Source organism: Cyprinodon variegatus, unplaced genomic scaffold (assembly GCF_000732505.1).
Source record: "Cyprinodon variegatus isolate N-32 unplaced genomic scaffold, C_variegatus-1.0 Scaffold463, whole genome shotgun sequence".
Lineage (NCBI taxonomy): Eukaryota > Metazoa > Chordata > Actinopteri > Cyprinodontiformes > Cyprinodontidae > Cyprinodon > Cyprinodon variegatus.
In genome coordinates this window covers 517,955-535,412 of record NW_015150916.1, presented here as the reverse complement: position 1 = coordinate 535,412, position 17,458 = coordinate 517,955, and the positions used below count along the sequence as shown (strand labels likewise).

The 17,458-nt window shown below is 37.6% G+C and overlaps 1 protein-coding gene across 5 annotated transcripts in view; it reads right to left on the bottom strand.

The window, feature by feature from the left end:
- radil (Ras association and DIL domains) overlaps nucleotides 1-17,083 on the bottom strand; it is a 49,379-nt gene extending 32,296 nt beyond the window's left edge. For all 5 annotated transcript variants that reach the window (XM_015389513.1, XM_015389515.1, XM_015389514.1 and 2 more), the window contains exons 1-4: nucleotides 16,790-17,083; nucleotides 10,547-10,651; nucleotides 10,271-10,385; nucleotides 8,277-8,766 (exon numbers count right to left, since the gene is read on the bottom strand). In XM_015389513.1, coding sequence (XP_015244999.1) covers nucleotides 8,277-8,766; nucleotides 10,271-10,354 — 574 coding nt within the window. In that variant the 5' untranslated portion in view covers nucleotides 10,355-10,385; nucleotides 10,547-10,651; nucleotides 16,790-17,083. The remainder of the gene's footprint in view (nucleotides 1-8,276; nucleotides 8,767-10,270; nucleotides 10,386-10,546; nucleotides 10,652-16,789) is intronic.
- Between the last annotated feature and the right edge of the window lie 375 nt (nucleotides 17,084-17,458).

Sequence of the window (17,458 nt, the reverse complement as noted above, 5' to 3'; positions counted from 1 at the left end):
GAAAAGGGCAGAAAAAAAAATCTATGAATGATAAGAAAAAAAAAGATACAAGAAATCATTTTTACATACTTGTATGATTGACTATAACCAGCTACACCTAGCAGAGTTTGCAGCGATCACTTCTTAAAGTAAACCACCTGCCATTGCTCTGGATTCCAGGTCGTACTGCAACTTTCAGTGACGAACAGGTCAGCACAGGGCAGACTGATCTACTGCTTTGCAGTGAAATATGCAACAAGCTAGAATAAACTTGTATATCTGTCACATTTATATCAGAACCAATACTTACTCCTTAACAATTTAATGGTTTGAACTACATGAGCCATCGTTCACTGTTAAAACCCCATGCCTAGCAGTGAGACTGTAACCACCATTGTTCCTTGCCTGGACCCTTATTAACAGATACTGACCACGGCAGACTGGAAATATCCTGCACCAGCTGCACCTTTGGAGATGCTCTGTACTTGGTGTCTGGCCATTATAATTGCCAGACTCCTAATGCCTAACTATTTTCAGTGCTTCTACCACACATCAAAGTTAGGGGAAAATGTTTACTTGCCTCATAACACACAGGTGCTACAGTGAGGAATAAGTAAAAAAGTATTTGAATACCCTGCTATTTTGCAAGTTCTCCTACATAGAAATCATGGATTGTCATCATAGGTGCATGTCCTTTGTGAGAGACATAATGTAAAAAAAAAAAAAAAAACACAAATCATCCACAAATCACAAAATATGCATTGACAGCCCAGAAACTTGACTGATCAAGAGAATATCTGTGTGGATGGGTGGGCCATTTGACCTCTCTAATTGCAAACAAAGGCTACTTTACCACATATCAACAGTGATTATCTCAGGTGTTCAAATACTTGCTTGCAGCTGTATCATTGAATTATTTTTTTTTTTTTACATTAAGTCTCTCACAAAGGACATGCACCTACAGTGACCATTTCAGACCCCTCCATGATTTCAAAGTGGGAGAACTTGGAAAAAAGCAGGGTGTTCAAATATTTATTTTACTCACTGTATATGGAAGTAGATCAGGTTAATGTTCCTCATCTGTCAGCTTATTAATGCTATCTCTGATCAATGTATCTGGCTAGTTGGCTTAACTTCTACAATATTTATGTGGTAATAGATGTTAATTTTAGCTGCCAAGATGCTAAAGCTACTAGAGCAATAACGGTGTATTGATGGAAAAGAAATACTGGAGGAAGAAAAAGAAACATGGTTTATCGAAAAAACAAAAACTATTTCAATAATCCGAGTCTTCCTGGTGGTAAGCGGTTTTAGTTTTTGTCTCCATGAGTCTGATTCCTGTTCCTCAAAAAAAGGGTTCTTTTATTTGACCCAGCAAAGAGTTGGTGCTGACATAGTATCAGTGCTACAGCTGAAACAGGGAGGAAATGTGCCAAGAAAGCACCAGTACTGGGACTAGCTTGGTAGATCCAGAATCTATGAATGAACAAAAAACTTTCTGTGCTCATAGAATAAATGAAACACTTGTAAAGTAGAACATAATAAAAAAAAGAAACTGCCATCAAACATCATAAAATTAGTGGAGTTGTAATGAGAATTGTAAACATGAATATATTTTACTCCAGTTCTGACATTAAACAGAGCTGTAGGAAATGTTTATATCTTTAGAGAGAGAATCTGCAAAGTAAGGTTGGACACTTTAAAATAATGCCTTTATTGCTTATGTGGTGTTCAGAGGAATGAGTGTGCTGTGATACACAACACTGAAGGCAGCATTCAGGTCGAAAAGCACCACAGCAGCCAAGTTCCTCGAGTCAGCAGTTAAAAGAAGGTCATTAAAAAAAAAAAAAAACTTAAAATAAAGCTGAGTCACAACAATAAAAATTGTTTAGAATCAAACTATCCTTTCACAGATGCCATTTTCAAATAAAATGCAAAAAAAAAAAAAAAAAAAAAAAAAGAGAAAAACAAAGTGTGTTATTATAGATATTATGATGAAAGGTGACTTTTACAATTAAATTGAGGGTTGTTTCTGAAGATAAAAAGTCTTCATGGAGAACTGCTCCATCATTCAGAAGTAGAAAAAAAACTTAAGGTTGAAAAGTTAATCTAAGTGGCGAAAGGTCAAACTCCAGGTTCATTGTTCCATTTTTAAAGAGAGACTCTACAGATACAACTTACAACTTAGAAATGAAAGATAATCTTTCTTCTCTAAGATCATTAGCAAAAACATTAACTCTGCTTTGCTTTACATGTGGATCGGGAAGTCTGGACATCCTCGTGACCCGGCTGCAGATAAATGGAAGGAAATGGATGGATGGATGCTTTACTTGCCCAGGTTCACAAGTTAACAATATCTGTAGCATCTAAACTTCACTTTAGCAAGGCCTGCGGCAATTCGCTTTATTATTTAGCGAATTATTGAATATTCGCTTATTATTAAAAAACAACCAGAAAACAGATTAAGAGTCTGATTAGAGTGTGTACACCCGTGTCAAGTCCAGAACAAAAGTTATCTCCAATCCTCGCATCAACTAAGCACTTCCGTCTGCTGTTTGGATGTTTTATCCACAGCTTTCTTTAAGAAAGCTCTACATGTAATAACATATAATCTAACTGAAATAATAAACGCATCTTTTATCAGGTGTTTTCCCCTAGGCCCTTAAAACAGCAATTATCAACCTGCTGTTGAAAAAGAGCAACTTGGACAAGCTGCTACTGCAGAACTATAAGCCCAACTCAAACTTCCACTTCATCAGTAGGATCATAGAAAGAGCTGAACTTCAATAGTTAACTTAAAGCTACAGTGTGTAATAATTACAGGGATATACAGTCAGAAATGTAATATATTATACATAACTATGTTATTTATCTTCATCTACGAGCTCAGCCTCTTAACCTTAATATTTGCGTTGCCTTAGAATTTGTTATTTATAATTACATAGGAGCGGGTCTCGCAGCCATGGAGGCAGACATCTTTGCGCTATGGCAGCGCAGAGCCAACAAACTAGCGATTGCGAGATCGCCCATTACGCTCGAAAGTAACTACGGCAAGTTGAGAGAGAAGAACTGAGACTGTACTGAACAATAGATGGCAGTATTAAAATGATCTATGTAAACAAACCTCATCACTTGAGAAGATAGGTGATGCGGACGTCGTGGAAGACATTTTGTCCCGTAACGCTCGCCGTACTGTTGGGGGGGAGATGTTCATGTTGCTGCGGTCTGCAGTCTGAACGTTAGATGTCGCTGAAAATTACACACTGTAGCTTTAATAATCGGCAGCTTTGTTGTCTTTTAGTCAGGCTTCTGTGCCTTTATCAAAGAGATTAATGACATCTCTATAAATGGAAATGCAAAATGTGGAAGAGTGGTGCTGCTTTCAGATTATACAGTCTTAAAAAGTACAGGGTATTTGCAGCCCTATACATCATTTATTAATTTTTGTTTGTTTTTTTTGGTCACAATGGAATATATTTATATAAGACAAAGAGAAAAATTAAATCTCCTCTTTAAAGGTCATGAACTGGTGACCTAACAATGTCATTGGGCATTCAATCAGTGGTGGCTGACCAATAGAGGTCGCTAGGGTGCTGCCCCACCCACCCAATGACCTTGATTAAGACATAAAAAAAGGAAATAATAATCAAATTATAAAATAAAATTTTTTTTAGTAAATTTTTGGTGACATATTTCCACCCTAGGGTGCAAAAATCTTTGGCTTGTTAAAAGTTGTACATGCGCAGTAGCTCCTCTGCGATACAAATGTATACAGTAGGAGAGCTTGGGGTGCAGAAAAGCTGTGCCCTCAGCTGACAGCACAGGTGTCAAGTAACGAAGTACAAATACTTCGTTACTGTACTTAAGTACACTTTTTAGGTATCTATACTTTACTCCATTACTTATTTTTCCTCCTACTTTTGACTTCTATTCATTACATTTTCACACAAGTATCTTTACTTTCTATTCCTTACCTTTTTAAAACAAACGTTACTTGTTACTCTTGGCTTCGGTTTAAAGCAGAGGTCACGGATTAGCGGATTTTGTCTGAGGTAAAGCTGATGTATTTGTTCTAGTCTCTTGTTATTCACACACAACAATAAACAGTGTTTAGCCGACGTGGGTTTTAAAACTGCAAAGCTTTGTCTTCAACTGAAAATCAAACGCGCATCTACACAGACCAGTGTGATGCATTCGCGACCGTCAGACAGCTATGGTGCATTCAGGAGCATGGGACATTTCAGACTTACAAGGAAAGAGACAAAAACGGAAGAGAACTCATAAAATAATGTATTTATTTAGAAACAGTGTGGGCTTTCTTATAATACTGAATGCCCTATAATTGTGTTTGTTATTTTTTGATTATGCACATCTGCTAACTTTTTATGCTAAAAAATCTATAATATTACAGCAGCAAATTATCAAAGTTTTTCAAAAGCCTGTTTAAAAGCTCCAAATGAGGCTTCGGATCATACAGCGACAATTGCCCTGTCGTTGTTTTACAGGGCAGAACAAGTGTAAACTCCTCTCAGATAGAACAGGATGCAATATTTGGCAATTTCTATTTTTATTTTTTCATCTTTTTTTTTTTTTTTAGTTCAATGTAACATGAATGCATAAATATGTCATTTTATTTCAGTGTTAAATTCTGTTTAAAGTAACAGATCATTAAAAATGTCTCCTGACATTTACTGGTTGATTTTCTTTATTCGGACCCCACTGATTTTTTATTAGTTACCCGTGGTTTAATGTTTCTAAATATATATTTCACGTCATGTGCTCCATCCAATGCAGATCATTGGTGCCATCCACATCTAGTGAAAACTAGTGTAATTGGATGAGTCATAGAACGCAAACACTCAGTGGTTAGCTAAAGGAAATCATCACAAGCAAGCAGGTGTTCTTCAAACTGTAAACATGAATTGTCTATGCCATGCTACAATGTGGGATTCAGAAAAACATGTCTAAATGTCTGAAAGGTCGGACACAGGCGAGAGCGTATCCGGAGATGGAGACGGTGACCAACAAGACCTCCCTCATCCTTGGCCCTATCTCAAAGAATTTTTTGAAATAGTGGAAAAATTGTGCTTTCAATTCATATAATGTTATCTGGCCTTTTTCTTAAAGGTTACTTTATACTTTTAAACTTTAAGTAGTTTTTGGAGCACATACTTTTTCACTTTTACTTGAGTAATAAGGTCAAGTTGATACTTCTACTTTTACCAGAGTGTTTTTAAGCTGCAGTATCTATACTTCTACTTAAGTAACAAATGTGTGTACTTTTGACACCACTGGCTGACAGGAACAGTCGTCACAGTTGTAGTGCAGCTGATTGACAGCTCCAGTCATGGAACTGAAGTCCCTTAAAGCAAACATAAAAAGAGAAGCTGGAGGTGAAATTGTTTGGACCTGATCAGCCGAACCTCAAAATTAATCAGCAGTCCAAAGACAGATGGAGACTGTTCACTCTGTCCTTTTCCAGGACTTGATTTAGCTACAAGGCTTGGCTAACTGTATGTAGTGAGGCTAACGCTTTAATCTGCTTTCCCTGCCTCCTTTTCAAACGTCATGATCTTATCCAGCATGGATAAAGACAAGTAGGACTGATTTAAAGCACTTTGTAGAAAAGGCAAAGAAGAATGTACAATCTGGGATTCACATGGAAAACAATGTAATACAGAGTACTTTTTCTAGTTGTTTTTTAATTTGCATTGTTGCTCTTAAATAAACACATTCTCAGAAAATAGTTTTTATATATTAGAAAAAAATATAACTAATAGCTTCTCCATATTTGAACTGGTACATAACTTTTTTTTAGGTTTTTGACACCATATTGGACAATGCAAAACAAGCATCTGATCAGTGCTATATATACTGCTGCAGGCAGACAGATCCCAGGAGTACAGTAGACAGTTCCCTGAAGCTGCACAAAAAACCACCATGGAGGCTTACACTGCTCAACAAGAACAAGCTGAAAACATAGCTGGCTCTCTTCTACAGCAAGGATGAGCTCAAGAGCTGTAGTGGTGCTGTGGCTCTGTACCAGCTCTTCATGAGGAGCAATCTTCAGGACACCTTCTCAGAGACTGTGGCTCTGCTTAAGATCCTCATCACAATTCCCATGACCACAGCTGAATGTGAGAGGTGCTTCTCAACACTGAAGACTATTAAGACCTTTGTCAGGAAAACGATGTCACAGCATTGTCTCAATGCCCTGGCCATGCTCTTCATGGACAAGAACCTAATTAAAACCATCCCTTACTTCAACCAAAGAGTCATTGAGAAATGTGCTTCTCTTAAGGACAGAAGGGCAAATTGTATGTACAAAAAACTTTGTATAATTTCCCCTTTACATGAAATTATCCTTTGGTTTTATAGTGCTTTTATAATATTCTTTGTTGTTGACATACATATAAATATACTAGTGCGATAACTTAGTATACGTCTGATTCTTTGTTGGTATATATCTATTTTACTATTTTAAATTTATAGGCCCCCCTGGAGAAAACTCCACCAGCCACCACTGGATTTAATGGTAAGAGTTTTATTGGGTCATCCAGCTCTTAAAGCAGCAAAGCAAACTCAGATCATGGAGCTACCACAATCAAGATTTGTATGGTGTTTGTTTGTTTGTTTTTTAATCTTGGATAAATTGTTCAAATTTTTTTGAAAGATTTTCAGTAGGCAAGCCCAGTTCCATCTTCTGTTAATGAATGATGGCTGGAGTCCCTAAGGATTAGAATTTGTTGAAAATACTTTTTTGTTCCCAGTCCTGCAGTCCAAAACACATGTTTGAATATATTACCAAGTATATAAGAGTTGGAAAAACATAAAACATAATAAAAATAAATAAATGGTTACGTTTTTGCATGTAGGGCTTGTGAAACTATATTCTAAGCCAAGTTAATGGTTTTATTTATTTACAAATTCAAATTCTCACCCTTTACAATGTTCCTATTGAAAATGGGATCCAACAGCTACCCCACTTTTAAGTAATACAAAAAACATTTCCAGGTAATTATAAGAATAAAAAGTTTTATATTAAGGGTTTATGTTTATCGGTGAGCAGAGTAAGTTTATAGACGAAAGGGTAAAAAATATTTTGGAAGTGAACTATCTATTAGATGCTAAGTTGCTCATTTATATACACAATGGGGCTCAACATCATTTAAATATTTATTTTTTTATTTTATATTTAAAAACAATAACACAGTCCAAATATATAACAAGTTTTTGAACAAAATCTTTACTTCTTTAATCTTGTTTAAAAATGGCTGAATTTGTCTGATATGTAAATAATTTTTGACTTAGCAATGTATAATATAAAACAAATGACAATTTAGGAGTTTTTAGATTTGAAAGTTGTTCTGTTTTCTCTGATCTCAAATTCTCCACAGCCTGAAACGTGAACTTTACAAGACAACAAACAAAAGGAGAAAATAGTTAATCTGATTGCAGACTGACTCTCTGGCAGGCTCAGGAGTTGACATAGCAACCGATGCACCCTGGCATGCTTCATAAGAAACGTCGGTGTTACTGGAAAGCGTAACGTGTGACTGAGGCTAAAAATACTCAGCCCTCCATCACAGAAATGTGCTCCTTTAATTTCTTCCAAAGGAGGAGGCAGAGAGATGGTGAGCATCAGCATGTTTGGATACAAGTACTAAACTTAAAAAAAAATAAATAAATCGATATAAGAAATAATACATTAAAAAATAAATAAAACAGCAAAACAATTAGAAATACAGGTCAAGTCACAGGTACTAAAGAAAGAGAAATCTGTAATCATATCATGCCTCCTGACATTGCTGTAATGCAGGTAAAAAATATGGCTTGTTTTGATTTAGTATTTAAATATAAGAATGTAAATTCTACTAAATGAGAGTAAAAAGCATTAATAAGACAAGTAATAAAGCAAGACTGTTATTAAACTCTAAAGTTCCCTGGTTACTCTCTAAAGACAGGTGGCAGATGTTCAGAGGTCTACCTTGGTGAGTAAATTTCCATCTGAGTGTGGTTCTGATCTGCTCATGAGAAAACTGAATTAAAGATTCTCACAGCACCTTTCTACAAAATACCGGTAGCTAGTAGCCTCACAGGAACAAAATCCTCTCTACAAGATAATAGCTGTGACGAAAGACTTCATTCTGCATCACAGAACACATTCAACCTCACCACACAGCGACTGCAGAGGAGCTAATGAACTGTGCTTTTCTGCTGAGTTTGACATGTTGAAGAGGAAGCTCTGTGTGTGTGTCTGTGTGTGGATGTGCCTTTCTCTCTGTTTGTTTACTCACCAGCAGTGATGGTATCTTTCTCCTTAGCGTTGAGTTCTTCCACCTCAGCTCTCCTGCGCAGTTCAAACCTGCGAGCGTGTCCTTCTCGGGGCTTCCACAGCTCTTGGAGCAACAGCGGCTTTTCGTTGTCCCCAAGAGCTCGCAGGCACTCGGTCCGCCACCCGCCTCCCCCCTCCAAACGTCCGATCACATCACACAGCACGTAGGAGCGGGCTGCATCCTTGTTGAGCGAGTAACGCTCCAGCGCCTCTTTCACAAGTTCCTGAGCGCTGGAGCGCGGAGTGGCCAGGACGCTCTTGTAGTTGGCACCAGCGCAGATTTCATCTCCAAAGATCTTCAGCACCCCGGGGGCTGAGCTCTGGGTGGAGAGTTCGGCTGGGTCATCCACGGGGCGCTCTGGGGGCTCGGTTGTGGAGCGCCGGTCCCCTCGGGTGTTTGTTCCAGCCTCTGCTGGGACGCGGTCTCTGTAGCTCAGAGTACGGTACAGGACCTGTAGGAGCAGGGCGTTTAGTACATTATGCTGCATCTTTAATATTTGATGTATTACATCACTTTATTTGTAGCTGACCTTTCACTTAATTTAGTCCAATAACTCTTTAGCTTTACACTACATTGTTAGATGGTTAATTGAAGGCGTCTTGGTAGATGGTAGGAATTTGTTCTCTGTACTCTTTCTGACTTTTCTTTTCCTTTATTACAAAGAAGACGATTTTTACAATTATCCTGAACACTTGATATATAGTATAGATAATTAACAGATGAATTAGGGATAACTCTGCCTGTTCATTTTATTTAGCTTTATTTCCAAATGATATGCCTTTGTCCAGGCCACCCCTACCATTTCGTTGTAAATACCATATATACTAACTGACCATTACAAAAAAATACAACAAAAAAACTGCTGTAAAAACAAAACTTTTTGTTTTATTTGGAAACCAATCCAACTCTTCTACTCAGCCCAGCTATTCTTGCAGGGTTGGGAGGGGACTAGAGCCTATACTTTCAGGGTTCTTAGGTTGCCAGCCCTAGACTGAAACTTAAAATGATTGCAATTAATCATTTTATAGATATCAATCTGATTAGATAACTAAATCAGGTTTTGGGCTCACAGCTGAGCAAAGTGCAATTTGGGAACCGCAATTCTTTTAGCAGATGGAGGCCTATCCTCTGTTCGGATAATTATCATTGATTATGTGTGAGTTTATAACACTGTAATATTACCTGCCTGTTGCATGTCAGAACCAATGTTTTCCCTGGTAGTTTATCTATTTATTACAGTTTCTCTGTCCGGATATACAGTTATTATCTGCATTCTGTACGTGGCAAAGATTTGGGAATGGAATGAGAGCGGTGTCCTTCAGCTAAGAACAAAATTAAATATTATGATATGGCTGGAGCCATGGATGTCTAATCATCTGCTAAAGTGTATCATGTGATGTGATAATGTGGCAGACTGGAGTTGTATAAAATGCTTTTTTAACGGTTTGTCGAGGCCACTTCCCGAGAAGTGAGCCCGGTTGGTAGGGAGCTGCCTTCTGTAACCCTAAGCAACTTTTTTGATCTGAGAAGATTACAATTTCTATCTAAATCTGTTGTCATGTCTCATGATTATCTAATATATATATATTATGAAGTGTTATTTAAAGAGTTTCTTCCGAGTGATCTTTTTTCAGGAAAACGAACCGGAGTGAGAACGCTTCAAGGTGTAGACACAGAGCTTTCCTTTAACTCCACCTACTGTAGGGTTAGCAGACAGGTTGCAGGCCTCCAGATTTAACAAAGATTCAGACACTATAACTTTGTCAAATTCAATTACTTTGTAATGCCAAGTAATTCAAAAAAGCAAAAGAAAATAGTTTTATAAATCAAATTTGCTGTTACTCTGTTGGGGAGGCATGGAACAAAGATAAACTAATTAAACTTACTGATATTTGACCTCAGTAGTGTTTTCTAACTAGAAATTACACCATATAGGTGAAGAGATGTTAATATACCTGTGTGAAGGTCCTGCTCTGCCGCTTTAGGCGACTCTTGGATGGCAGGGACATGCTGGCCCCGGAGGATGAACCGTAGAACATGATGATGTTGTTGGCTTTGCAAACTACAAATCTGACAGAAGACCATGATTAAATAAGAGATTATGGATACCTGGGGATTTATAACACACTGTTTTTAATTATGTATAAAATAACAGCTCTTCTATGTAAAATATATCCGTCCTGATGATGGAGTGATAAATAACAAAAGCTTTTGTAAGATGAGAAGTGTACCTTGACGTTGCGTTTTATCTCTTCTGCATGCAGGACCAGCACCAGGAAAAAGGTCACAGTTCTGGCTCAGGCAATTTGCATTTCATTTCACTGCCACATTTCTCTCTGGAAAAGTTGATAAAGCACCAGTCACCATTAAATCAAAGTATCCCTGCAGCAATTTTCAAAGGTTTCTTTCAAATTAAAGGTCACATGGTGTCGATTTGTTTTCAAGTTTTTAAGCAACACTGCAGAACTTTTGACACAACTATCATCTTAATTTGAGATATATTCAAGGATTTTTCAGGTTAATATAACAATACCCTCTTAAAAATAAAGATGTGGTTTTCCAGTAGACACAAAACTATTACATCTACAAAAAAAGACCATATATTTCTTTATGGTTTCAGTCAGAAAGGGGGAAATGCATGATCTTTACAACTGATGAATTGCCAGCATCGTCAGGATATGATTAAGCAAAAAAAGCATCTTTGGCAAAAAAAAAAAAAAAAAAGACTTGGGCCATTATTTTAAGACTGTAACGATGCAGCACTAAACGCATACCAATGCTCTGTGTGGGCTACATTTATTAAAAACTTGCCTATGGAACTCAAAGTGGTTGGATTCTTTTCTGAATGAGTCATGTGCCCCAGAACACCACATTTCTAACGCACTGCCTTAAAGCGGTGTTACCCCTACAGTTCTAGGGCTGCAACTAGTGATTATTTTAAAAATTGACTTATCTGTCAATAATTTTTTAATTAATCAATTAATAATCTTATAGCCAAAGATTCTTTAAAGAAGATTTTTTTACAAAATGAAACCAGGTGAAACTAAAACTTTTCCACTTGTAGAGTTCTGGATAGAGAATATTGACAGATTAAAAAGTTTTTTTTTTATTTTAAATACGAAATGTTTATATATGTTTTACTAATTTGATATAATTACTGATCCAAGTTGGATGCTCTGTCAGCTAAAGGCATGTTTTAGAGTCTTTATACTCCAGTTAATGATCAAACAATTACTAAATTAGTGGACGATTATCTCCATAATTGTTTAATCACAATAAACCCCATTCATTGTTTCAGCCTTATGCAACTTCCCTTAAAGAGAAGAGCTAACTGAGCTCACTAAAGTTGTTGCTGTTAGAAAAAAAAAACAGATATGAAACTTACCTGATCAGACAGATTTTAGGTTCTCTGATGTAGGATTTAATCTGGAGGGATGAATGTGACCTTGTTTTTACTAATAACTCAACTACCTCTCAACCTGCAGGCCCAACCATACATTTCAAAACATTCAGGGAGACTGTACTGCAGTGCTGCCAGTTACTTTCAGGTGTGCTAAACCTTGTAGTAACAGATCTAGGGACCCCAGAAGCAAAGCTTTACAGTTTTGCTTTAAGAGGAAAATCCTAATCAAGCCAAGCTAACTTCACAGTTGACTAAAATCTGTTAATTGATAATACAGCACTCATTGGTAGTAACGTTACTGAACAAAAAGATATACAACACAAATACCATATTTCATTTATATATCTGCATTTATATTTGTGTTTTGGGGGGAAGGTTTTTGACCCAATAGAAAGACATGTGTAGCATAGCTTACTTTAAGGTGATTTTAAGAGCCAGATACCATTGTTGTGAGAGAAGTGAATGTGCAAACAGTTTGACTGGTGTGACAGATGGCTGTCATTGAGATGTTTTGACATCTTTATTACTAAAGAGCAGGGGTCTTCAAACCTGGTCATCAGGACCCACTGACCTGCATGTTTTACTGGTTTCCTGCTTCCACACACAAACTGAATAAATGTGATTAAGAGCCCTCCTTTGATGGCGACTTAGAAGGAAATGCTGTCATTTGATTTTAGAAAAACAGACTAAATGTCTGTAAAGAAATGAGACTTTCAGCTTCTTCCACTCTCTAACATATGTATCAGAACTATGGCATGGATTTATAATAATTATTAGTAGCATAGCTTTAAGGGGAAGAAGTGCCAAAGCACATCAAGTCCATTACTACAATGCTGGTCAGAACTGGAGCAGAAATTACATCTACCTAAATCCTGTCAGAAGTTTAGTTTTTTCTTCTCATTGACTAATTCCAGTCAGACTAGGCTAGCAGCAAAGTGCTTTTAAAGGCCTATGCAGAGAGTCAGTATGTCTTGTCTACAACATAACGGTCCTCCATTCATATATTTTATTATTTATCATTCCACACAATTTCAGCATTTTGTTCCAATCATTTTATTAATCTTCATTCACCGACTTTTAAATTAAAAAACAGCACAGCATGACCCCCAGTTCACTTAATTAAATTAACGCCACACGACAACTTGTGAAACACGCTTGTGACAGCATTATGCTGTGTAGCTGTTCTTCACTAGAGACAATGAAGCTGGTCACACCTACAGTGACAACTCTTTCACTGAAGATCAGATATGTTTTTTGTGCTACAGTCCTTCTTTCTCCATCACATAGTCGAGGAGGCATCCTGGGACAGAGTTGGCATTCCTGATGAGCTTATCTAACTGCTTCCACTAAGATGAAGATAAGCTGATGCTCTAACAAACTAGGCTACTACAACAAGATGGCTGATCTCACCATACATCATCATGAGGAGAACCCCTACCCTTCATATGATCAAAGTCTGCTAAGCAGGTAGACTCTGTACAGTTCATTGTTCAGGTGAGCATCCAGATCCATCAACATCCAGACAACATCAGAACATCAAAAAACAAAAGTTAGAACAGTAAATTTACAGTCATATGTTTATATTACAGTTTTTGTATATTTATTTATTATTATTTATTTTTTTTACTATTTTTCAAGGCTGCACTTTTAAAAAAGATTAAATTGTCCAGAGAGCTGTTCCAAATAAAATTTATTTTTGTTTTACACTTGTGTAAACAAAATGACAATTCAAATCTGTCTAAGTCTATGTCTAAGTCTAAGATACTTATATCAGTTAACTATTTTAATGTCAGTTCCCTGGATATTCATGGTGGGTCTGTACCTGCAGGATTCCACATGAAGCTCATTCATTTTTACAGCCATCAGGAAATGGTTAGGTTATTATATTGATGCTAGTTTTTGCACAGTTTCTGCCTTAGTCACTTAAATAACTGTGATCACTTTAGCACCTTTCTGGTGTTGATTCTATTTTTCAAAAATCTATTACTGTAAAAATATCCATCGCTGTTTATGGAATATTTGTTTTCCAGGTGCACAGTATCTAAATTGTAAAAAAACTGTACAGTACAGTATTTTATTTGTTGTTGTTGTTTTTTTTACTCTGTCACTTCTTCTGTTAATTTTATACACTTTTTAACGTTGATATTTGTGTGACCACATTTGCTATAATCTTTTGCTGCTGTAACACCACAATTTCAACATTGAAGGACAATAAAGGGATTTTCTATTCTATTCTATTCTATTCTTTTCTATTCTATTCTATTCTATTCTATTCTATTCTATTCTATTCTATTCTGCTGTAACCAGTCTACAAGTCCTGCATTCACCACCTTCCTCTGCTCTTTAGTTTTTGTTGCACTTGATTTTTCTGAGCAAACACATTTAAAGGTATAGTGGATGTTCTTTTTCCGGTTGGATCATCAAAATAAGTGGTCCTCCAAATTGTCAATCATTCTGGTGATATGTTTATGTAAGGTTGCCCTGCGATAGACTGGCAACCTGTGTACCCCACGTCTTGCTCATTGACAGCTGGAGATAGGCACCAGCACAACTTGCGACCCCAGTTATGATAAGCGTGTCGGAAAATGTACGGATGGATGTTTTCATAAGGCCGTCCTAGGCGCTCGTCCCCATTTTCACTTACCGGCGGTGAGTTTGACATAGTGGAAAAATTCTAAATCTATTTGAAAGCAAGCTTGTATGAGCAATGCAAGCAGCAACTTTTAAACAGAGTGTGCATGAGGAGATTTGAGCTGGTGCATGCTCTCAGGCGTTAAATAGCATTCCCTCTCGGTTGCGGGCACATGGTTGCGAGTGTGCAATTTGGAGAGGTCAGGTCTTAAAAAATGCGAAAATCCTCCATTATACCTTTAATATCAGACAAAGAAAATTCGAGTTAACACAAGATTATACTTTAAATTAGTGTTGCACCGATACCAATACCAGTATCGGGCAGGGCCCCGATCCGGCACTAAAATGGTGGTATCGGCAATACCATTTTGAGAGCCAAAAGTTTTTTCAACTATTGTCACCCATTCCAGGTAGACAATAAAAAGTTCTACTGGATTCACTTTGTTTTAGTCTATTTCCTGCTTCACAAAGCAGCTTGACAAAGCCATGATGGCAATTATTTTACATCCAAGTAGTATGCAGCTCTTCATACATAAACACATCAATTTCAAACAGATGGTATCAGTATCGGCCAATACTGCAAAGCCAGGTATCAGGGCCAAAAATGGCATCAGCGCAACACTACCATAAATAATTCTTTATTTTTTGAAAATTAACTAACTTACACTACAAGTACCGGTATTAGAAAGTAATCACCCCCTTGCTAGAACATAATTAACTTCAAGTATCCATGTTTTAAAAATCTGAGTTCCATGTCAGCCACACCTAACTACACTAAGAAGGCTAAATACAATGGAAAGAAATTTAGAAGCAGAGGGGAAAAACAAGGGGAAAAAAGGTTGCAAAGCTTTTTATAAGGCTTCATACCAAAGCGAGAGCCATCAAAGACTTCAAAAAAGAAAATTAATGTTAGAACTGTATATACAGTATACACTCATAAGTTTATATTACTATTTTTTATGTATTTATTACTGTTTTCAAGGCTGCACATTATAAAATGAAATTGTCTAGAGCGGTTTTAAACGAAATTTATTTTTGTTTACACTCGTGTTTACAAAATAAATCTGTCCAAGTCTAAGTCTATCATCTACAAATCCTATTGTAAATCTTTGGCATCACCTAAAACAAACAGTTTAAACCGGAACATAATACGATTCACTACAGAAGAGTCTCTGCAGCCAAGTTCAAGAATTACTGCCTGCTATAACAATCCCACAATAGGTTGTCGATCTAGTTACAAATTGAATATTAATAATAGGCTTAGGGGAAAATTACTTTTCCTTCAATAATTAAAGTCCTGATTTGAAAACTGTTATTTGAATTTACATTGTTTCCCTAAAACAGTGTAGCATGCACTTCCTGCATGTTTTAGAGGCTGAGCCTGAATCAAATCAGTGATTCATTCAGTAGAACCTGATAGGATGAGGAAGTATATCAGGACAACTCTTCCCAGAACTTTAAATCCAAGTGAGAACCTGCAGCAAGCCTAGAAACTGATCTACATAGATGCACTTTATTTAATCTGAGTAAGCTATTTTGCAAAGGAGGAAGGATAAAAGCATGGGTAAAAGCCCCAGCCTCTAGATGCACAGAAGCCCAAAAAAGAGGGGCTTTACTGCAGCAAAATATAGCTCTACAAAGCACTACAACATGATTTTCTAAATACTGATGCAGACCTCACTTTTTCTTCATGACCTTCCCACATGTCCCTTTATCACTAACATGTAGCTCTCCTTGCAAACACTTAAACTGCATAAGAATATTCTTTAAAAGGGGAAAAATTTGTAGGTCAGCCTTGTTGTACTCTGCAAGAACTGCTCGGATAACGTGACTATTTTAAATGCCTGCTAATCCACAGTAATCTGGCCACTTGGCTACAGTTAAATCAATCCCAGGAAACCCCTACTGCGTCTACACATTTATAGAATATATATACGGTATACAATAACAACATGGCAGTTTATAAGCAATATATTTGTGAAAACATTTAGTAAAACAATGTGACAATGATTATTGACCTGCTACCTGCCCTTATGTTCCCCACCAGAAGGTCAGGGAGATAAAACCTTGGAGCTGAGTTTGGGTCTGCTCCAGTTATCCAGTGTCTGTCCGTCTGTTTACGACTTCAGACTCGCTGGTCGTCAATAGCAACCGCCTTAGCAACAAAAGAACATCCTCAGAACGGAATCCGCTGATGAGTCGCCAGGCGCGGCCTCTGACCGTCAGCAGGTGCGCTTAATGACTCTATATATTGACACCTGATCATTTACAGTTATTGGGAAAATAGTTCTCAGTTACACCCGGAAGGTAGAAACGTATTTGTATTAAAAACCTCTCTGAGGTGTGAGTTGCTTTTTAAATTGAATTAGGTTAGCTGGTGGAAAAGTTGAGTGCCTCAGCAGCGAAGTCCCCTGGGAGTCTGTTGCCTGAAAGTACTCACGTTGTCTGCAATGCGTGGCTCCACGGTGCTGCCGGGGAATCCTTGGCTTCTCTTTCATTCCCTCGGTAGAAAATCCCCAGCAAAAAATGGAGGGGGGATACACAGACACTGCTGCCCAGTTTCCAGCGACGCCTCTCCGCTTCGGGTTCCCATTTACATCCCTCTCCGAGAAAGCTCCGCTAATTTAAACAGCAGCCAGCCCCGATGGGTCCCGGTTCGCTTGCGCACATCTCCACGGAGTGTCCGGCAATGCCCACACTCCTATGGTAACCGCATTCCCACATCCACAACGGCTCGCTGCCGAACCTAGGCGAAAATAGCCGAGCTCTGCACGAGCCGTCATCTAGATACACCTGCTGCGGTTTGAAAGGAGGGGAAAGTGCGCCCCCTGGCGGTCATTTCTGGAGCCATTACAACCCCACCCCCGGCGTTAGACAGCAGAGAACTAAAAAATATCAGCAGGGTAGAAACCTTACCCCAGAAAATACCACTGGTACGGAAGAGGATTAGGGCCACTGAAAAAAATTAGAAAAAGTCAGAATTCTGACTTTAATCTCAGAATTCTGACTTACATCTCAGAATTCTGACTTTTTTCTCAGAATTCTGACTTTAATCTCATAATTTTGGATCTTAATGTAGATGAGCACTATGAAGGAAGAGATGTGGGAG